Raw genomic sequence first — 22,766 nt, forward strand, 5'->3', positions numbered from 1 at the left:
TGGCGTGTCCGCGTGAGTGTGAGCAAGTGCTTCAGAGACATCTGCTGTAGGGAGCTGGCCCAGGCTGGGGAGTCGTCCTGGGGATCGGGGTGCCTCGGCGGACCCTCGGGGCCCCCGCAGAGGTAGGCGATGGTGGCGGCCCAGGCTCTGCTCGGGCCTCACTGTGATCTCTTGACAAGCTGGACATGCTGCGCTGGGCTTCCCAAGGCTCCGGATCACTGAACTTACCTGCCTCCGAGGATCCTTGCGATTTAATTTCGACCCAGGCTTTGCTCCTCCGTCGTCGCTCTCCTAGCCACCGCTGTCAGTCTCTGGAATAACCTGCTCTTCTCCAAAGCCAAGGACAGACTTCTGTCTTAGTGACTTGAGAATGGCCGGGTATTCGTCTCCCTCGGCGCTATGCCCTACTCCTTTTATGTCCATCATGTAATGTTATGCTTTATAGACCCCGCTGAAATGGCATACCCTTTCCAGGTAGCATTAAATATCTTCCTCGTTCGTGTTCTCAGTACTCTGATTACAGAGTTTATTTGATCACACATTGTATTGTAGTGATAATACCTGTTGTTCAGTGAACCTCAGTTTCTTAGGCCCCGACTTTGGTCCAGTCCGTTTTCTCCCACTCGTTTTCACAGCATCTCGCTATTTGCACTGTCTTCCTTCACACGTCCCACTAATGCTGTTCATTTTTTTTAAACTAGCAAGTCACTGCTACTTTTCATTTCTTTCCTCCAAATGCTTTTATTTCTTAAAAAATAGACTTAGAAGGTACTCTTCCTTGGATCTATTCCGGTGCTTGTTTTTGTGTATCTAGTGAACTAAGAATTTTTTTTAAACAGATAAACATCCTGTCGTATGTACAGTGATTTGGTTGGAATTAAGTGAAGTAGCCTTGACCTCAAAGAAGTCTTCTCTCTTTCACAAACAACAGCAACAAAGATTGTTTCTGTGATTATTGGGGAAATCGACTGTAAAAATTGTGAATTTTTCTTGTTATGCCATTAACCATAGAATATCCCCTATTTTTGCCTGTTGGTTGGCCCTTGATAGAAAGTATCTTTGAACACATACTGTATAGCATTGTTCTTATTATAGACCATTATTGATTTTGACTGTATATTTTCCAATAGGAATTTCCATGATGCCCCCCCCCCCTTTTTAAAAGACCATTGTTTGATCATTTTCCCAAGCAAATGCTTCCAATATATTGTTCAATTAAACTGGAAAAAAGAGGTCATTACAATGCAGTGTGATTATGTGCACTCACAGAAATAGAGCCAAATAGGATCATGGGAGAGAGCACCCAGCCTCAGAAGGCAGGAGGAATTTCTGAAGGACAGTCTGATTTCCTGTGGTGACCTTAGTCGATAGAGAAAGGGCATTCCTGGTGGAGAGCACATGTTGAAGCAAGAATGAATGAATGTGCTGAGATTAGTGAACTGTAAACAGTTGGTAATAGTAAGAGGTGACACTGAAAGGGCCAGAGCAAAGGGAGCCCCTTACATGCTATGGAGCTAGAGCTTCATTTTCAGGGCGATGTTCAGTTTTGTAGTGCACTGGTAACTATTTGGAAGATGGATGTGGGCATCCAGGAGACTTTCAAATGGTGTTGCTTTTATTTCAGTAGTCAAAAAGACACAAGTTAGTGCAATTGAACTAGGCTTAAGTGGACTTGAGGTTTAGAAATAGTTGAGAGATTAAGGGCTGGCGAGATGTCTTAGTGGATGCAGTGGGGTCAATCCTGAGCACCCGCGGGAAAAGGAGGGCTTGGAGTGTTTCTATCATCCCAGTGCTGGGAGCCAGAGCCAGGAGGGTCCCCCAGACTTGCTAGTCAGGCTCGCTAGCCAGGCAGTATTGTCAGTTGGTGAGTTTTATGTTCAATGAGAGACCTCATCCTGTCTCAGAAATAAGGTGCAGCACCATAGAGAAAGGCTCCCTGGCTTCACACACACACACACACACACACACACACACACACACACACACACACACACGTGCACGCACGCACGCACGCACGCACATAAAGAAATCTTTGAGAGATGAAATTTTTATGCTTTTTTGAGTCTTAGGAATGAGGAGGAAAGCTAAGTCTAGATTCCTCATAGGCCCAATCATTTCGAGTATTTGAAGGTATAGGTCATATCTGTTTATTGTCCTTGTATTGCAAGTGATGAATACTATCTTGCACATTCTACGTGTTTGACTGAATAGAATCTTGGTTTGCTTTGCTTCATCAAAATAACAGTTAAAACATGTCATACTGCTTTTTCTTCTGGCATTGCTGATGTCATCTTGCAGGCTTTTCAGAATGGATGTAGAGTAGCATCACTGGTACCATTCACCTGACAATGGGTTCTAATGAAATGGTTTATTGGTCATTAATATATGAAGTTCCACACAGTCTTTGAAAGAATGCAGAAGGAGAATTATACTTGTATGTGAACGTTAATAAATAATATGTGCTTTAAAATGTGTTCCTTTTTCAGACATAAGGCAGAGTCACTGCAGTTATTCTGACATCAGTTCCAGATTATTAACCCCTGGACAACAGTGCAGTCATATGAAATCATGGCTGGTTATAAACCTGTAACAATTCAGACATATCCTGTACTCGGTGAAAAAATCACCCAAGACACTTTGTACTGGAACAATTATAAGGTAAAGAAGGAGAGAAAATGAGGGAGGAGGGAATCTGGACATTTCTGTATCCATTTATGTCAGTTTCTCCAGCTTATGCTGGCAGAACTGTTAACTAAAACTAATAGTTCAAGTGGATACTTTGTTATCTATTTTTTCTTAGAGCTTCATGTAAAAATCCATACCACTTAATTATTTTAGCCATGCAGATGCTTAATGTAGAACATGTGTGTAATGGCAAATGAAACTGTAAAACTTGAATCTTATATGCAGGAAGACTTACTTGCTTTTTCTTATTCTGAAATTAGCTTCTCTGTACCTTCTAATAAGGCTTGAAATGTTTTTTGTTTGTTTATTTGTTTGTTTTTAATTGAGAACCTAGAAAACTAGAAAATGTTTGGAATTAGGAGGTTTGTGGAAAATGAAATATAATCGGATAATAAAAATAGAAAGAGACTGAGCCTCACTCACAAGCCAAAAACGGATGTAGCTCAGTTGGTAGAGTGCTTGCCTGGCATGCATAAGCCCTGGGTTCAGTCTCCAGCCTTGCACAAACCTATTCGGTGGTACATGCCTGTAATCCCAGCACTTGAGAGCTGAAGGCCAGAGGATAGGTTCAGAGTCATTCTTAGTTACTCAGGGAGGTTGAGGGTAGTCTCAGCTACAGGAAATCAAGAGCACTTGATGCCCTTGCAGAGGACCTGGGTTCAGTTCCCAGCACATTGGGCAGCTTATAGTTGCCTTTAACTCCATTTGCAGGGGATCTAACATCTTTTTCTGGCCTCAGCAGGCATTTCACATGTGCACGTTTAGACAAGCAGATACACACATACACATAAATACAAATAAATAAGGCTAAAAAAAGCACAACATAAAACCAAATAAGATAACAATTTAGATACTGTTTATTCTGTTATATTGGCATAAATGAAAAGAAAATTGAAGGAGGCAATTGACAGTAAATGTCATAACTTTATAAAAGCATTGTTGCTCTGTACTCATAGCTTGAAACATGGCCTACTTTGAAAAGTTTACTAAGACATGTAAAAGTGTTTATTGATGTATCCACTGTAATATTGGAATTCTTAAAAAAATGTTCATTAGACGTGGATTGGCTCAGTAAATTATGATGTATCTTTATAAAAATGGATGGTAAATTTATTGCTTATGTACAAAGATTGCTAAAGTGGGTTAGTGGGCACAGAAAAGATTTAGTTCTGTTTACATGGTCTGATCATCTTTGTACTAACTTAGAATCATAGTTGATTGATATAGACTTAGCTCTTCCTTTTCTTGGTGGGAATCAGAATAAAGTCAGCCTCTGAGACAGTGGGATGTGGCTCTCCAGCTGTCCTTATTTTCTGGCGTGTCAAAGGGAAGTCTGGTGGGTGGGCAGCAGAGTGGTTTCTGCTTCACCCTTTCCTTTCTCTTTTCCTCGTATTTCTCTGTAATACAACCTACTAACTGGTACCAAGGACAAAAGGAAACAGTCCATAGGAAATAGCATAATGCTTAACTATGGCTCGCCCTTTTAACTCTGCCAATACTCTCTTGTTTTTCATGAAGACTCCTGTGCAGATTAAGGAATTTGGTGCGGTGTCCAAAGTAGACTTTTCTCCTCAGCCTCCATATAACTACGCAGTCACAGCCTCTTCAAGAGTAAGTGCAGTAGTGATCGTCTTTGTTCTTGTGATAGGATTTACTGCCGAGCTTGGGCCTGCCTTCTAGTGAAATACTGCTTTTTATCTTACAGATCCACATTTATGGCCGGTACTCTCAAGAACCTGTAAAAACCTTTTCCCGTTTTAAGGACACAGCATACTGTGCTACTTTTCGACAGGATGGCCAATTGCTTGTCGCTGGCAGTGAAGATGGTGTAGTTCAACTTTTTGATATAAGTGGGAGGGCGCCCCTCAGGCAGTTTGAAGGTCATACAAAGTAAGAGCCAGTTTGATGTGTGTTATGTTAGTTTGTTGTTTTTCTCTTGAGAGCTCAGCCTTCATGCTTTTGATAAACACATTGGTTGTGTGAAGTGTACACCCGTATATACTTTATTTCCTGTTGTTCTCAGACAGAGGACTTAACCTGAGTTCCACCGTCCAGTTCCTAGAGCTTGTGACTGCTCTAGAGTTGTGTGTGATGTTTTAGAAAGTGTCTTCCTTTCTAGGAGGTGCAGTGGGATCTGAGCGGTTGAAGATATGAACCCCCTGCTCTAACGGCAGCCTTACAGCTGTCTCAGATCTGCTCACACTGACGTCATGCTGCCTTTCTTTTCTTTGATTTGTGGTATTTGCCTCTTGATAAATTCGGTTTTCTAACTTTTGTTTCAGGATTACTAAAGTCATTGCTGAAATCTGCTACTGATTTAAAATACCAAAGTGTTCCTTTCTTTTTCTTTTTCTTTTTCTTTTTTAATTACAAGCTGTCAGGATGTTTGTACCCATCATCAATGAAACACTCAAAACAGAAACTGTTTTAATAGGATTCTACTCTGTGGCAAGTCTTTCTCGGGTGTTTTGAAAGAGCTCTTTATTATATTTTTTAAAAAGTGGAGAGATGGCTCAGTGGTTCACAGTTGCTCTTACAGAAGTTCAATTCCCAGCACCCATATGGTGGCTCACAACTGTCTCTAAGCCCAGTCCCAGGACATCTGAGGGCACCAGACACGCATGCAGATAAAACACCATACATATGAAATAAGTAAATAAATATAAATACTTTAAAAATTGCCCTTGTTGCAACATTTAGAACTTAATTTTCACTAGTTACTGCATTTTGTTACTTAGTATTCTTGCCAACCTAATAGTAACATAATATTACACTTCAGTACATAGTATTACACTTTGGTACATAGTATTACACTTCAGTACATAGTATTACACTTTGGTACATAGTATTATTATACTTCAGTACATAGTATTACACTTTGGTACATAGTATTATACTTCAGTACATAGTATTACACTTCAGTATATAGTATTACACTTTGGTACATAGTTTTATTATACTTCAGTACATAGTATTACACTTTGGTACATAGTATTATACTTCAGTACATAGTATTACACTTTGGTACATAGTATTACACTTCAGTTTATAGTATTACACTTTGGTACATAGTATTACACTTCAGTCCATAGTATTACACTTATGTACCAACACCCGTGTTAAAGTTTTCCCTCTTCTCTTAGCTTTTTGTAAATATTTTCTATTTTCTGGAGTTGAGTATTTATTTACTTATTGTGTGTGTTTGGGTGTGTACATGCCATAGCATTGGTGTGGAGGTCAGAGAACAACATTCAGAAGTTGGTTCTCCCCTTTCATTGTGGTGGCCCCAGGGAGAGAACTCAGGCCATCAGACTTGACAGCCAGTGCCTTTACCCAGGGAGCCATCTTGCTGGCCTGAACCTGAGGGGTTTTTGTTGGTTTGTTTTGTTTGTTTAAAGTCTAGGAAGGAACACTTTATGTTAGAAGATTCAAACAGTAGAGCTCCCCTTTTTTGTAATCTGTTGACTTTTCATCTTTCAGAGCAGTTCATACAGTAGATTTTACAGCTGACAAATACCATGTGGTCTCTGGAGCTGATGATTATACAGTTAAATTATGGGATATTCCAAACTCCAAAGAAATTCTGACATTCAAAGAGCATTCTGATTATGTAAGGTGCGGCTGTGCTAGCAAACTGAACCCAGATCTCTTTGTAACAGGTTGGTGATCTCTTTCCACTTACTGCTGTGCGTTCTTTTGGGGTGGAGGGGTTTAAATTTTCTTTAGTAGAGTCAAGGGTATAGGTCAGTGGTGGAGCATTCACCTAGTATATATGAGACCCTGGGTTCAATTCTCAGCACCATAATATATATATACATATATATGTATATGTATATCTGTGTGTATGTATATATGTATATGTGGTTTTGATTAATGTCAATTTTTTTGTTTTCTTTTTCTTCTCTTGCTAGTGGGTTTTGTTTCTTCTAAATGTGTTTGGGAATATCTTCAGCTGCTTGACTGCATCTTAGAGATCAGGTTGCAGTGGGCTCATGGTGCCTGGTTGTCACAGAGCCACAGTGTGTAGGTGGAGCTCAGTTTGTGTGGGTGACAGAGTGCTTTAGAAACAGTAGCAGCAGAAGGCTTGGAAGTACTGACTTTATGAATCATGTGTGTGGTTTAAAAAAAAAACCTCATGTAATGTTTTTGTCCTATTAATTTCAGTGTGTGGATAGACAAACTTTTATTATTTTAAAGAGCAAAGTTCACATAATACAAACGTTGACATTTCAGGGTCATATGATCACACCGTGAAGATGTTTGATGCCCGGACAAATAAAAACGTTCTCTGTGTCGAGCACGGGCAGCCTGTGGAGAGCGTCCTGCTTTTCCCCTCCGGCGGTCTCCTGGTGTCTTCAGGTATTGCTTTTCAAAAGAGCTTTCACCACTAGTTCTGCTCTCAGATAGATTAGATTTTTCTGTATGAGTTGCCATTTGTGGATTGTTGGTGTTCGCCTGACTTACATATCTGAGCATTTGTTCGGTTGGTAAGTGGGGTGGCCAGTAGCTGTCATTTGCTGTGTCGGACCCGCACTGGCACTGTTCTGTTGTTTGCGTGGCATCTCTAACGCTGGACAGTCCTCCCAGGCAGTTAGCATTCTGTTTTACAGTAAGGAGATAAAGAAAGAATCAGCTAGTTTGTCCAAGGCAACGTGGTGAGTCGCAGGCCTAAAGTCCCCGAATGTGAGAACTTAATAGATACGTACGTGTCTCATCTGACCCCAGAAGCCCACTCTATACCCCTTCTGTTAGTCCAGCTAAGAAATCTGCATAGCTTTGGCAGCCTTCCCTGATTCCAGGTCTGGAATCATGCTGGTCTCCTTTCCTGTGACTCTTGGCAAGTTCCTCTCCAGCAAACAGCACATGTGCTGGAGAGGACCGATGTAGAAATAAACAGGCCGAGCTTGATGCATTCATCAAAGTGGAGTTGAGTGGGTTTTGGCTGTGTCTACTAAAGTGAACTTTTATATTCATAATGGAAGAAGTAGTTTGACCTTTTCGTTCATCAATAAAGGCAGACTGTTGATATCAGAAGAATGTATTTACCTGGTACTCTATAGCTTTTTAGTTCTTCTTTTTTAAAATCTATTTTATACATTTTCTGGCACCTGTTTGACTTAAAAAAAATTTGTGTCACTGTCAGACATAATTCTTTCTTGTTGTTTTGAGAAGTGGAAATGAAACCATGTTGAGTGGGGCAGGTGAAAATCTGTACACTGATCACTCCTGTGCCACCAGCTAGTTGTGTAACTTGGGCAGTCCCTTAACGTCCCGACACCCTGAGAAGGAGAACCCGTATTAGATGAGTGATAGAAAACTGATCCTTCTCATAAGCTGCCACATTCAAAGGGAAAGGTGGACAGTGTGAGTTGAGCATTGGCCCAGTGCCTCAAATAGGGTAGATGAGAACGACATTCTCCCCCAGACTCCTTTTGCTGTGTCTCCTTTTAGACTTTTACTTGGTGTTTTGTTTTTCTTTTCTTTCTCTTCTCTTCTTTTCTTCTCTTTCCTTTTTTTTTTTTTTTTTTTTTGAGACAGGGTTTCTCTGTGTAGCCCTGGCCGTCTTGGAATTTGCTTTGTAGACCAAGCTGGCCTCAGACTAACAGAGATCCATCTGCCTCTGCCTCACAAGTGCTGGGGTTAAAGGTGTGCGCCACCACTGCCTGGCTATACTTGGTATTTTATTGGAAATATTTACAACTTATTTTGTGTATAGGTGGTCTGCCTGCATGTATGTCTGTGTACCATATCATTCAGTGCCCTCAGAGGCCAGAAGAGGGTGTCAGATTCCCTGGAACTGGATTTATGGATGGTTGTGAGCCACCATGTGGGTACTGGGAACTGAACCCAGGTTCTCTGAAAGAGCAGCAAGTGCTCTTAACTGCTAAGCCATCTCTCCAGGTCCTAAAAAAAAAAACACTTTTTAAATCATAGAATTAAATTATCTTTTAAAGACCTTTATGATTCTTAGAGTAAATTTTTTTTTGGTGGGGTTCATAAAATTTTTAGGAAACAGTACATATATCATTGATTTCCATTAGTATAGTATTCCTTAAAGGGTTTTTTTTTTTTTTTTTTTTTTTTTTTTTGTGTGTGTGTGTGTGTGTGTGTGTGTGTGTGTGTGTGTGTGTGTGTTTACGTGTGTACATGTGTACATGAGTGGAGTTCAAAGGACAACTTTCAGAAGTCAGCTGTCTGCTACCATGGGGGTCCCAGGGATTAAACTCAGGCCTTCAGTCTTGGTGGGAAGTGCCTTTACCTACTGAGCCCTCTTGCAGGCCCAGCATTTCTCTCAGCGAATCTATCATCCTTGAAAGACTTTCGGTCCCCTGTTTGTTTGCTGTACCTAAAATAAGCAGTAACTTAGTCACATTAACAGTTCCGTGAGTAGGGAGGGACTCACACCCAGCACTCTCAGTGGTGGGAGGGGCCAGCATGTGAGTTCTGGCTCCAGAAGCTTCACTTAGCTCCCGGGAGCAGTGCTCCAGGTCTTCCTCATTCGGTGAATGTAAGCAGAATATCAAAGTAGCTGTTCTTTCTTTCCACAGGAGGTCGTTACGTTAAAGTCTGGGACATGCTAAAAGGAGGGCAGTTGCTCATGTCTTTGAAAAATCATCATAAGACTGTGACGTGCTTGTGTCTGAGCAGCTCTGGACAGAGGCTACTCTCCGGCTCACTGGATAGGTAGCATTCCAGCTTTCTTGTGCATCGTTGTTGGTTGGCACTTACTGCTTGAGAAACTGAGTTATTTTTAGCAGTATTTGTGATAAAATGTTCTAATGGTTTTCATAGAGGATAAAAATCTATTGATTTGAAAATAGTTTGACCTTTCATTTACATATAACTACTTATATTTCCCCAGAAATAATTTATCGATTGCTTTAGCTTATACACTTGGACAATATTGGTTACCCACTTGAACACTGATTTTTGAAATGGCCTATTTTCCTGTAGTTTCTTTTAAAGTCATGTTTATATCTACATATGTAGTTTGAAAGTTTTATTCTGAGGATATATGTAATTCCAGGTTACATCCTTTAAAACATAAAACTTCAGCTGGGAATAGTGGCCCAGGCCTTTAATCCCAGCATTTGGGAGGTTGATCCTCGAACTCACTGAGATCCACCTGCCTCGCTTCCGAAGTGCTGGGATTAAAGGCATGCGCACCACCACCTGGCTTGGACTGTAAATTTTCACAGTCATATAGTTTGCTAAAGACAGACACTTGATCTTTTCCCTCATTTCTGAGGTGACTTGACAGAGCTTTCTTTCTCACAGGAAAGTCAAGGTCTACAGCACAACTTCCTACAAAGTGGTCCACAGCTTTGACTACGCAGCTTCCATCTTGAGTCTGGCGCTTTCTGTACGTACTTCCAGCTCTTCTCACGTTGTTACACACTGTGCCTACGAAGTGAAAGTAAAGTGGAATCTTTAGACTTATTAAGGCACGTTAGCTGTTTGAAGCCAGACAGTTGCCAGGATGTGACGTTACCTGATACCTGCATGAATTCCCACTTGGTGGCACTGATTGCTGTCATGGTCACACCGAGGCTGGACTAGGACCTTGTTAACTCTCCCTTCCCCCAACCCAAGGGTGTTACAAAGCTCAAGAGTGGCAGATTGGCTCCAGAAAAGCCAGAGAGGGCAGGAGCAGTGGAGTGAGCACTGTGCTTTCTGGAATGTTCACTGTCAGGTTTCATGAGGAGCCACATTTGGGCTGGAGGATACCTGAATATGTGATGTGGAAATCTCAACCTGGAGAGGAAAAGTAAAGAGAAGCTCTTGTGGGGGAGCCAGCTGACGAAAGTCATGCTATTGCGTAGTCCCTTTTCTCCTCAGAGAACATAGACAGTTATTTTGAAGCTTGTCAGGATGCCATTAACATTTTATTAGCGTGGTCAGCCAACATCAGCAAGATCATCACATGCCCTTCCCCGCAGTGCTGTACGAGGATAAGAAGGTCTGTCCCGATAGTGGTACCCTGGAGGAAGAGGGATTTTGCTATAACATTTTGAATAGATCATTGTTAGGAGTGTGTGTATTGACTGGAACTGTGGGTAATAGGATAAGTATCGGACATGATGCAAATGCTGTTTTGAGTTAAAGGTACTAGAATGTTGGTTAACAATAGACGGACTTTTCTGATTACCATTAGCACGAAGATGAGACGATAGTTGTAGGAATGACCAATGGAATACTGAGCGTTAAACACCGGAAATCTGAAGCAAAGAAGGAATCTCTCCAGAGGAGGAGGAGGCCTGCATATCGGACCTTTATTAAAGGAAAAAATTACATGAAGCAACGGGTGATTATGGTTTTTGTTATTATTTTTAAAATATGACATTTCTTAGAAGGGTCAATTCTACCCATTCCTGGAATTTATTGCAAAGAATGATTTGCACAATATGTACATTTTTTTGGTGCTTGCTCCATCAAAGTTGGTTCCAGATTGCTGTAGAACATTATTGAAGAGTAATGGGGAGCAGGGACTACTTAATACCCCGAATCATGACATAACATAGTGCTTTACCATCTTCAAAATAGTGTCTGTCGCCCACTGTCTGATTTTTCCCTCTAAACAATGTATGCCTGTAATATCACCCTGTGTCAGAGAGGACTGAGTGTAAAGTTCTGACCGACCCAGGAGGTCATCAGAGGTGTGATGATTAGATCTTAGTCTCTGGTTTGTTTTATTTCTCTTTATATGTAGTCATACAGCCTGCCTTATTCAATTTTTTTTTGAGAAATTTTGCTCAGAATAGAGTCACTTTCATATATATATATATTATATATATATATATGCTAAAAATCATAAGAGCACATTAACATGGCAAAGTGTAACATTTGGATTATGAACATTATTTGTCATGTAGTGTAAAAGCATCCTGACTTTAAAATGTATGTATCACTTTATTATGAAAACATCTATTTTTTTTACTTTTATTGATTCTTTGTGAATTTCACCTCATGCATCTCAATCCCATTCATCTCCCTGCCCCTCACATTGCCCTCTGCCCTTGCAACCTTTCCCCCAAAACACAAAACCAAATTTAAAAGAAAAACCAAACCAAAGAAACAAATCAGAACAAAAACAAAGAAGAATCCTGTGGTGGAAGCTGTAGTGTGGCCCGGTGAGGCACACAGTTCACCCTTTAGTCTGTTCATCTTCACTTGTAAGTGTTCATTGCCGTGAGTCATTGTTCTGACGGAGGCCTCTGGCCTCTGCTACACCGTTGATAATGGACTCCCACTGGGGCTCCTCTTGGATATCTTTGTTGTTCAGTGTCGTGGGGATCCTGCTGCTTGGGATCTGTAGGTTCGTCCCCTTCACATGCTCCAACAGTTGACAGATGGGGTGCATGCTGGCGTGGACCAGCTCACAGCTCTGGTTCTGGGCCTGGGTGGTAGCTGTGTTGGTCAGCTCCCTGGCTTTCCTCATCATCACGATCCCAGTGAGCTCTCCAGCACTGCCTCGGCTAGCTCACCCAATGCAGCCTACAGCAAGGAGCCCTAGTAGCAAGTTCTGCTCTCGGGCCCTCACATCTGGTTCCCCCTCACTCATATCTCCAGGGCTAGCTCTACTGGAAAACATTGATTTCTAATGGAACTGTATAGATACTAATTTCCTTCCTCTATAAATTTGCTTTTTCATTCAGGATGATATCATGATCAATAGGCCAGTAAAGAAACATCTAGAATGGTATGACAGGGACCTGAAAAGTTTTCGGATCTCAAAGGCACTTGACAGAGTGCTTGAGGTGAGTGAGAAACATTTTCTTTTCACTGACTGTTTTTTAATTTTGTTGGTGTGTGTGGCGGGGTGCATGTATATGCATGTGAGAAGGCCAGAGATCAACGTTGGGTGTTGGCCTCAATTGTTTTCCATCTTCTTGAGGTAATACCTGTCTTAGTTTGCTTTCTGTTGCTGTGGAAAGACCATTCAGCTTACAGTTTATAATCCAGCATGATGCTGGAAGTCAGGGCAGGATCTCAAGGCAGAAACCTGGAGGCAGGAACTGAGGTAGAAGCCATGGAGGAACACTGCTTACTGGCTTGCTCCCCATGGCTTGCTCAGCCTGCTTTCTTGTACAACCCAGAACCACCTGCCAGGGGTGGCACCACCATAGTGAGCTGGGCATCTACATCAGGAAAATACCCCATAGACTTGTCCATAGGCCAGTGTAATGGAGGCATTTTTCAGTTGACATTCCTTTTTCCCAGATGACCCTGGCTTGTGTCAGGTGATAAAGAGTCTATCCAAGACAGGGTCTGTTACTGAACTTGGAGCTCACCAGGTAGCTGGCTGGCTTGCCAGTGAGCCCTCAGGATCCTCTTGGTTTTCCTCCCAGGATTGAGATCATAGGTGTATGCTGCCATGCTGAGCTAGTGAGGAACATTTGAAGAATCTACCCATGCGGTGGTGGTGCATACTTTTAATCCCAACACTAAGGAGGCAGAGGCAGGTGGTTCTCTGTGAGTTCCAGGACAGCCTGGTCTACAGAGTGAGTTCCAGGACAGCCAGGGCTACACAGAGAAACTCTGTCTCAAAAAACCAAAAAAAAAAAAATAGTCTCTGGTGTTATGGCTCCTGCCTCTAATCCTAGCACTTGGGAGGCTGAGGCAGGCAGATCACAAATTTGAGGTCAAGCTGGGATATATTAAAGTTCAAGGCTTGATAAGGCTCATAAAGTGAGACCCTGTCAGAAGAAAAGGGAAGGGACATGTGGGGGAAGCATCTTGACCATGGGTTTATGATTTACCGTGACTTGGGAGTGTGAAGATAAGCTTGGTAGTTTATTGCTGTGGAGTGATTTTCTTCTTGTCTGTCTTTTGGCTGGACTGACTCTGAACATTTTTCTAGCCTAACTGTGTAATAAAGACACCCGAGGTTACAGTTTCCATCATAAAGGAATTGAATCGGAGAGGAGTCCTTGCCAATGCTCTTGCAGGTCGGGATGAGAAGGAGATTACCCGGGTTCTGAACTTTTTGATAAGGTATGCTTGACTTGGGTTTTGTGGCTTAAGTCCTCTGTTACTACCCAGTGGGAGACACCTACTTCTAGTTTGCTCTTTACAGAGAGCTGGTGGAACAATTAATGTTTGTTTTAGGGATGTTTTTCTCTCTTTCTTTTTATTTATTTACTTATTAATTAAATTTTTTTCACTTATTTTACATCCCAACTATAGTTTCCTCTCCTTCCTCTCCTCCTGTTCCCCTTCCCCTTCCCTTGCCTCCCCTCCCCCTATCTACTCCTCCTCAGTCTATGTTCAGAAAGGGTCAGACCTCCCATGGGCGTCAACAAAGCATGGCACATCAAGTTGAGGAGGACCAAGCTCCTCCCCCTTCATCAAGGCTGGGCAAGGCAGCTCAGCATGGGGAATAGGTTCCCAAAAGCCAGCTCAAGCTCCAGGGACAGGCCTTGCAAGATTCATTAAACAGAAGTTTTGCTTTGTAGGAATCTGTCTCAGCCAAGATTTGCTCCTGTTTTGATTAATGCTGCTGAAATAGTCATTGGTGAGTAGTTGTAAAACTTAAACCTTCCAGCATGCTTGTGAAAGTGGAGGTGTTGGGGCCGGAGAGCTCAGCAGCAGGACATTTGTCAGCACGCCCGGGCTCCTGAGTCTGAGCCTCAGCATTGAAAAAGATTAAAGAACCCGAAACAGAAAACCTAGAGGTACAGGTGTAATTAAAATGTAGTAAATTTTACAGGGGCAGATTTGAATTGATTAGACTAGGATAATTACAACTTAAGAAAAATTTTCCCATAAACATCTATAATGGTGGTCTTTTTTTTTAGTTAGTTAATTTATTGTTTGTGTGTGTATTTGTTTATGTTTATATGGTTTATAAGAATGTGTGTGTGCGGCAGGTGTGTCCCCAACAGCTGGCATTGTAGGCATGTGCCACTATGCACAGCCAAGCCTGCGTGCTTTAATTGGAGAAATAATTTATATTTGGGGTTAGAATTGAGAAGTGTGTGCTAATGCTGGGGGATGTCTTTTTGTACACTGTGTATATATGTTGTTCCCATTGGCTAATAAAGAAGCTGCTTTGGCCTATGGCAAGGCAGCTTAAAGGCAGGCAGGAAATCCAAGGAGAGAGACAGGAAAGAGAAAGGCAGAGGCGGAAGAGACACCAGCCGCTGCAGAAGGAGCACAAGATGCCAGCAGACCAGTAATGCCACACCACGTGGCAACTTACAGGTTAATAGAAACGGGTTAAGTTATAAGGGCTAGCTAGCAAGAAGCCTGCCATAGGCCATACAATTATTAAGTCTCTGAATGATTATTTTATAAGCGGCTGCAGGACCGTGGGGACGGTGGGACCTGAGAAAATTTCCGACTGCATACTAATTCCGATAAGATCCTGTTTTCCCCAAATTGACCTTTGCTCTTTTCTCCCTCTTCCGTTCATCTTAGAGATTTGCTGGTTTATTGAACTGAAACCGTCTGATCTTTCCTGGTGCAGTTTTGCTCGTCTGTCTTCTCTGGACACTTCTTTCTGCTCCTGTTACTGTGACTTTCTTGTCGTGTGTTGGCTTCCTTCAGGGTCGTCTTCTCTGCTGCTTGAGTGGTCATGCTTTGCCTTAGTCTACGTCCTCCATCAGTTCTAAAGGCTGGCTCCATTGATGGGATTCTCTTGGCAGTTATTCCTCTCAGGGCTTGAGGTCACTTCATGGTTCCCTGCTCTGCGGAAAGGTCTGATGTTCTAGCAGTGAGCTCAGCTCTGTGAGGAACTTGGTCCTGCTCTTGTGGTGTTTTGTTCCGTGTTAGCTATGGTACGGCATAGGAAGGCTCTTCACTGGGTATGCGTGTTTAGGGTTTTGAGTGCCTCCTGTATTTGGATGTCTTTATCTTGCCCTGGATTTTGAAGTTTTCTGCTCCAGTTTTATTGTCTGGATTTTGTATGCTTCTACGGCGAAGATTCTTAGATTTTCTTTTGTCATGCCCCAGAGCTCTTGGAATCTGTGAGTGTGTTTGCTTTGGTTATTGACAGTGTGTGTGGATGTGATAATTCCTCGGCCCACTCCTGCTCGACTTAATCCAGATGTTTTCCACTGCAATTTTGACTTACTGGATCTTTATATCCAAGGTTTCCATTTGGTTTTTCCTTAGAATCCTTCTGAGGAATTCCTTGTTGGTGTCTTTGGTCTGACTTTTTACTTCTTCATCTGTTTTATGGTTGCCTCTCTGAGGTCCTTTATTTGGTAGGTATTGTAGCTCTGTCAGTCTCTGTGGGTCCAGCTGTTAGTTAGTTAGTTAGTTAGTCAGTTAGTTAGTTAGTTAGTTAGTTAGCGCCCTGGGGCGGCCTCATACCGCTCCTCTTTTCTTCCATTCTCCTTTGTGATTTGCTCATCTCTTGGGATGGATAGCTCTGCTGAGTCTGTTTGGAGACCTGTGCTTGATGTCTGTGCCTGATGCACACAGGAAGGAAAGCAGCCTGCAGTCATGGTTGAAAGCCAGACCCATGTTTACATCCAGCAAACCACCCGAGAACTGATGGACCCCAGTTAGAAGGGAAGAGGAAGGCCTGAGGGCGGATAGGGTTGGCTAGGAGTTTAAAGGTACAGCTATAATAAATAACAACAGGGTTAGTGAAAGGACAGAGAGGTCACAGATAGGAGGAAAGTGTGAGCAGCAGTAGTGAGGGAGAAGAAAGTGGGACAAGTGTAGTTAGTACAGAACAGTGGAGTGGGGTGCAGGGCGGCTCTTCCTGCCGAGGAGACAGGGTGGCTGTCGCTGGGCTGAGTTCCGGCCAGTGCATGTCCGTGTGCAGCCTCAGTAGTGTGGGCCATGCAGCATCCACCCTCAGGCTGCTCTCAGGAGCCAGAGGACCACCAAGCTGGAGGGTTTACACCAGAGGTACTCTCCTGGTACCCGTGTGGGCATGGGACACGCCATGGAGTGGTTTTCTGGGGCTCAGACTGGAAAGCAGTCGGGCCAAATGGACCGTGCTGGGGGCATCTGCACTACCACTAAGTGACCCTGAGTGCTCTGGCCAAGCCGGACGCTGTCCCAGCCCCTTCCTCCCTCGTCTTCCCATGGGATTGGTCCTTCGTTCTTCCACTTGTGGTCCTTAGCTGCAGTGAAAAGGAGAGGGTGCTTTTAGCTGTCATCCTTTAGTCCCGTGTCTCTGCTGTGGTATCCAAGTCATAATCACTTTCCCAAGTCCATAAGGATGTTTGTGATGGTTGCTCTCTTGTCCAGTAGAGTAGAGAGGCCTGTGGGGCTTGAAATAAGAAAATGCAGGGGCTCCTGGGCCCCTGGCTGGAAGAGATTAGTAACATAAGGTGGTTCCCAGCATGACCAGTTTGCGTGAGCAAACTAAGACACGTTTGCTGTGTGAATCGCAGCTCTTTCTGTAGAGGGCCCGGTCGTGTGACTGGAGCCTACTGAGGTGGTCTTTTTCTCTCTTGCTGGAAGCCGCAATGAGGAGGATTCACCCTGTCTACTTCAGAGTCCTTACGTTAGGGTCCTTTATTTCATTTACAAGTGTTTCTGGATTTCACTTGGTCCTGCCTGTGACTTACGTTGCACCCTCAGGCCTTTTCATGTGCTCCATCTCTTCCTGCCCCTCCATACCTGATACTTTGTTTCAGGTTTACCACATGTCAGCATCCCGGGTCTTCCTCCATCACTCTCCATCTGTTTTTCTGAAACAGGTTCTCTCATGGAACCTGAAGTTCACCGTTGAGCTCAGCTGGTGGCCAGCAAGCCCCAGGGGCTACCTGTCTCTACCTCCCCAGGGCTGGAACTACAGTTAATTGTATGCCTGGTGTCCAGTGTATTTTTCTTTTCTCTGTTACGGGTTCTGGGAATCAAATTCAAGTCTTAACTGCTTGTAAAGGAAGCACTCGAACCCCAGCCATCTCCCCAGCCCCCAGACGTGTAGTTTTTAACATGAAAATGAGAATAAGACCCCATACACTGTATTTTGTGTAATTATTTCTTTGCAAAATGCATTTAATCAGATGGATTGTTATGTTTCCTGTAAATCACAAATTAATTATTAAAAATATTGGTATTCAGTGTCTTTATAGTTAGTATCATACTGTTTCTAAGCAGTGATTTCACTTACAGAAAATGTTTCTAGTTAATGTATTTTCTTTCCCTTTTTAGATATATATCTGCCTGTGATTGGCCAGTCACCAATAGTTGATAAAAAGTTTATAGTGCTTCAAGGACTTGTAGAAAAAGAAATTGATTACCAAAGAGAACTCCTAGAAACCTTGGGGATGATGGACATGCTGTTTGCTACCATGACAAGGAATGAAAGTACCTGTGTGTCGGAACATGTGCCTGCTAAACTCCCAGAAAAGAAGACAGAGTCACCCCGTCAGCCCAGTGACACAGACAAGGACTCCTAACTGGGAATGGTTTGACTCTTAATTACTGAGGAGAAGAAAGCATTTTCGAGGCATTCAAAAAGAGAATTTACAGGAGTGTTATGGAAGAGACTGAATTAACTCTAATTGGGAAGTGAGCACCTGTTTGAAGACGTGGTTTCCATGTATTAATTTGATCTGTACAGTGGCTTCTTCCACTGGAAGGTCTTAGTTGTCTTGGTCACAGTGTCTGTCGACCTTGGATGAGTTGATACTGATTTTAATGGAGCCAAACCCTCAGTCACGTGGCCTCTGGAGAGGGTTCCTAGTGGAGTCCTGCCAGGGGACAGAACCTGGGTTCTCGTTTTGGTTTTTACTTCTACCCTGGGAAATACCAAGAACAAACAGCAACAGGAAAACTTCTTTCCTGTACTCAATGCCCCCGAGAACTTTTCTTGCTGGTATCTTCCAAGTCCTGGGTCACACTTTCTCACCAGCTGCCTGGGGGACTGTCTTCCAAGTGTGGCAGATCACGGGATACTGCTCCTGGTGTGATAAGTCTTTGTTACCTACGAACTGTGCTCTCCAGCGGTGTTTTCTTTAGTCTTGCCTGGCTCTGCTCATGACCGAGTCCAGAGAGATCTGACTGAAGCAGGTCCCCTCCTCAGCACACTGCCTGTCTCCCTTCCCCTGCTTCAGCTCTGGGATGCGGTTGTCCTTCCCTCACAGCAGTGGCCTCTCAGCTGTGTGTACGGTCAGAGCCTGTCTCCTGTGTGCAGCTCTCATTAACAATTCTCTTTGCTGTACCTACACTTCCTTTTCTCTGTTCTTCATTCGGTGGGTCCAAACCTCAAACAGCAGCAGTTTGCTTTGGAAAAAAAAATGTGTTTTTGAAAGTTCATTGTAAACATATTTTTTATAAAGAGATTCTTTTCTTCTTCTTGGCTTGCTGAGGTGTGTCAATTCCTGATGGACCGTCAGTGGCTTGTGACCAGCATACTGATCCACAGCCATTACTTTCCTGCCTTCCTTCAGTTACCCTGCTTAGCTTAGAAACGTGTCTGGTGATGGCATCCGGAGCTGAAGGAATCCTCGGGGAAAGATTTTGTAATGAGTCAGTTCTGTAAATTTAGATTTCCTTAAAGCAGAAGAAAGTGGGGATACATCTAGAAAGTTCTGTGTGGACACAAGCTCAGCTATAATAGGCTATAGTTCCCACTAGTGAGCTGAAGCAGTTCTGCAGTATGGTGTCTTGTGAGAAACCCGGAGTTTGCTGATTTGAGTAGTCACAACCTGAGTCACAAATGAGAGCCTGCGCTTTAAGGTCGAGAAGGTTGATTGACTTCAATCCAGCTAGTGAAGGAAATCCCCTAAGCATGCAGAGTTGGCACTAGCAGTTGGGATTCTCCCCGAAGCTGTAGCTGCTGGCCCCTGTGCAACTCTGGAGCATTTCCTGGCCATCTCTTCATCTACTTCTTCTCATCACAGCTATCCAAGTGTCGAATCAGTCTCTTTTGACATTGAATTAATTAAAGTTGCTCGAGTTCCTTACCATCCCTGCACTGGGCTGGCCTGCTGGGGCCCTAACTGCTCACTCCCTTTGACAGGCTTCGAGAGTGCTGCAGCTCCTGTGGACAACTGATAGTAATTCCAGACCTTAAAAGGATTGGGAATCATTTCCCAGTCCTCTGTGCAGTTATGTTCAGGAGTGTGTGTGTGTTTGTTTGTTTGGAGACAGGGTTTCTCTGTGTAGCCCTGGCTGTCCTGGAACTCACTATGTAGACCAGGCTGGCCTCAAACTCACAGAGATCCACGCATCTGCCTCTCAAGTGTTGGGATTAAAGGTGTTTGCCACCACACCCAACTCAGGTGTTTTTTTTAATATTCATTGATTACTTTCAGTGTGATGTGTTTTAACATAATTGACATATTTCAATATGTAATATTGGCCTTAGGAGTCAAATGCCTAATTGATTTTTAGACTTGTGCTTCTTAGCTGGGAAGTGTTTGATATTTTTTACCATGGATGGAAAAATAATGAAATGTTGCTGAGAACGTAGTCATTTATGTTTAATTTATTATGTTGACGCAGACTTAAACATACGGGAAGGTTTGCTTGTTTCGAGTGAGATTTCTCAAATGCCTGTGCTGTTAAATTTCGTAAGGAATTGATGTCAAATGGGATGCTTAGAAATTCCACTGATTTAACTGAAATGAATTCTCCCAAACATTAATTAAAGACTCCTTTGAATGTGATTATTAAAATGGAGTAGTTTTCTCGGTGGGATACTTCCAAGTTAAAAATTTAAGAAAAGTTTGAATATCTATAACTTTAATAAATGACCATGAATAGTTTTATCTTTGAACAAAATATCCCTGAGAAACTGAAAACCATTTGCTGGCAGATGATGTTTTCTATTCCTATGTTATCTATTCCTTTGGCCATGGTTGTCTGGGCCGGGGGTGGTATACCCGACTCAGGCTGTGTCTACAAACCTGAATTTACAGTGAAATTGTTCTTCTAGGTCAGAACAATTTGGTTCTCAACCTACGGGTCACAAACCCTTTGGCAGACCTCTGTCTCCAAAAATATTTACATTACGATTCCGAACAATAGCAAAATTACAGTTATGGATTAGCAAAATAATTTTATGGTTGGAGTCACCACAACATGAAGAACCGTATTAAAGGGTAGCAGCATTAGGAAGGTTGGGAGCCACTGCTCTAGGGAGATGTGGGAGGCTGGGAATGCTATGCTGGGGGTCTTCAGCAGAGAAAGCAGTTTCCAGAATGCATCTTATATGCAGAGAAAATAAAGCCAATGACTGTCCTGCCTCACCAGATAGAAAACCTGTCTTAGTTCCTGCTGGCTTTCTCTCTGCATTATCTTGTCTGGACTTCTTCCTCCTCTATGAAGTTCTTTTGGAACTCTCAATAAATATATTTTTTCCTACTTACATGAGTGTGAGTGGATTTTAAAACTGAATGACTGAAGACTTTTGACCTTGAGACACTGAAATTCAGAGATTATAAAAATGAACAAATTAGCACTCCTTATTCTCTTCTAGCTGACATTGTGGTTGAGGGGAGAAGTCTGGTAAAGTATAGAGTGGGTCACATGATACTGAGTGATGCAGAGAACATTCATGATGTGGGAGAGACTGAAATGTTTCCAACTGGTGTGGTAATCAGCTTCGTTCTTAACTTGACACACCTAGGAAGAGAGAACCTCAATTGAGCTGTCTCCGTTGGGCTGCCCTTGGGTATATCTGTGGGGCATTTTCTTGATTATTAATTGATGTGGGAGGGCCCAGCCCACCGTGGGTGGTGCCCTTACCAGGCAGGTGAGCCTAGGGTATGGAAGAATGGTAGCTGAACTTGAGCCTGCGAGCAAGCCGGTAAGCAGCGTTCCTCATGGTCCCCGCTTCAGCTCCTGGTTTCCCTTAGTGGGGGGCTGTACCTGTAAACTCTTTCCTCCCCAGATTGGTTTTGGTCAGTGTTTTATCACAGCAAGAGAGCATCTAGGGCCCTGGCACTGAAGGCTGCCAGGTGGATCAGAATAACTAAGAAAGAGAAAGCAGGGTGAGATTCATACAAAAATGACGCTGGCAGACTGAAACCTGGCTAAGGAAATGAGGTCGGTTGAAGAATTTCGGTTTGCATACTAGAGAGATTGAGCTGGAAACATTAAAAGGTATTGGGTTGTTTTTTTTTTTTTTTTTTTTTAAAGGATATTGGCTCATGCAGTCATGGGGGCTAAGTCTAACACAGGCTTGTCTAACAAGCCAGATAATGGGGACACTTGGTAGTGGGGCTCAGTCCAAGTCGAAAGGACTTGGAATCAAGTTCAAAGTCAACAGAACGATTTTTCAGTCTGAGGCCGAAGGTCCCTTTCTGACATCCAAGGGCAAGAAAAGAGTGTCTCAGCTGACAGGTGGGGATCCAATTTTCTGTCCCTCTATTCTCTTCTGGCCTTGAGCCAACTGGATGACACCTGTCTCCACTGATAAGGTCTTCCTTACATGGATTCAAGTTCTAGTTTGTTCTAGAACTGTCCTGCCAGATATACTTAGAGCTAACATTTCTCCAAGTGTCTAGCTGTTTAATCCACATGGTAGCCCATGTATCCACATTAGCATTCTGTTTATTTACAACAAGCTGATGCCCTGAGGTCCTAGGGTTGTGACATCATTGGTTATTACATTAGGCATTAGAGCATTAGGAAGCCTCTATTCCCTTGAGGCTTCTTATATTGAAGCCAGCCTAAATTTTCTCACCACTTTGTTTGTTCCTTTATTAGGTGTCTTAATGACTGTTCTATTGCTGTGGAGAGACACCATGACCAAGGCAATTCTAACAAGAGAAAGCATTTAATTGGGGGCTTATCATTTTAGAGGTTTAGTCCATTATCATCATGGCATGGCAGCATGCAGGCAGGCTAGAGCAGTAGCTGAGGGCTAATAGGGTCTTACTATGTAGCACTAGTTGGCCTGGAACTTGCCCTCTAGACCAGGCTGCCCTGGAACTCATAAAGTTCCACTTGCCCCAGCTTCCTGAATGTTGGCATTAAATGTGGCTCATGCCTGGCTCATGTCTTTTAGTAAGATGCATGTTCACAAAATGGTGCATTACTGTGACGTGAGTGTAGTTGGACTTCTTCATCGGACTGTCAGAACTTACTATTATTTATGAAAGCTCGGCCTTAGCTTAGGCTTGCTTCTGACTAGCTTTTATAACTTAAATTAACCCATTTCT

The 22,766-nt window shown here is 42.9% G+C and overlaps 1 protein-coding gene across 1 annotated transcript; it reads left to right on the forward strand.

The window, feature by feature from the left end:
• Utp15 (UTP15 small subunit processome component) lies at nt 1-20,267 on the forward strand. Its single transcript, XM_059276531.1, has 13 exons — nt 1-122; nt 2,487-2,658; nt 4,204-4,296; nt 4,391-4,575; nt 6,166-6,344; nt 6,919-7,044; nt 9,234-9,369; nt 9,964-10,048; nt 10,841-10,990; nt 12,342-12,443; nt 13,547-13,680; nt 14,142-14,200; nt 17,806-20,267. Exons 2-13 carry the CDS (start codon nt 2,569-2,571, stop codon nt 18,051-18,053), a joined length of 1,587 nt encoding a protein of 528 aa, XP_059132514.1. The 5' UTR covers nt 1-122; nt 2,487-2,568; the 3' UTR covers nt 18,054-20,267.
• The last annotated feature ends 2,499 nt before the right edge of the window (nt 20,268-22,766 follow it).

The sequence above is a fragment of the Peromyscus eremicus genome, chromosome 11, assembly GCF_949786415.1.
Source record: "Peromyscus eremicus chromosome 11, PerEre_H2_v1, whole genome shotgun sequence".
Taxonomy (NCBI): Eukaryota; Metazoa; Chordata; class Mammalia; order Rodentia; family Cricetidae; genus Peromyscus; species Peromyscus eremicus.

What these genes read in the sequence shown, in the direction of transcription:
- Utp15 (XM_059276531.1), top strand. Translation starts at nt 2,569, where the DNA reads ATGGCTGGTTATAAACCTGTAACAATTCAGACATATCCTGTACTCGGT. An exon ending in TCTTGAGTCTGGCGCTTTCT is followed by an intron (nt 10,049 to 10,840) that starts GTACGTACTTCC and finishes GATTACCATTAG; the next exon opens with CACGAAGATGAGACGATAGT. An exon ending in AAAATTACATGAAGCAACGG is followed by an intron (nt 10,991 to 12,341) that starts GTGATTATGGTT and finishes TTTTTCATTCAG; the next exon opens with GATGATATCATGATCAATAG.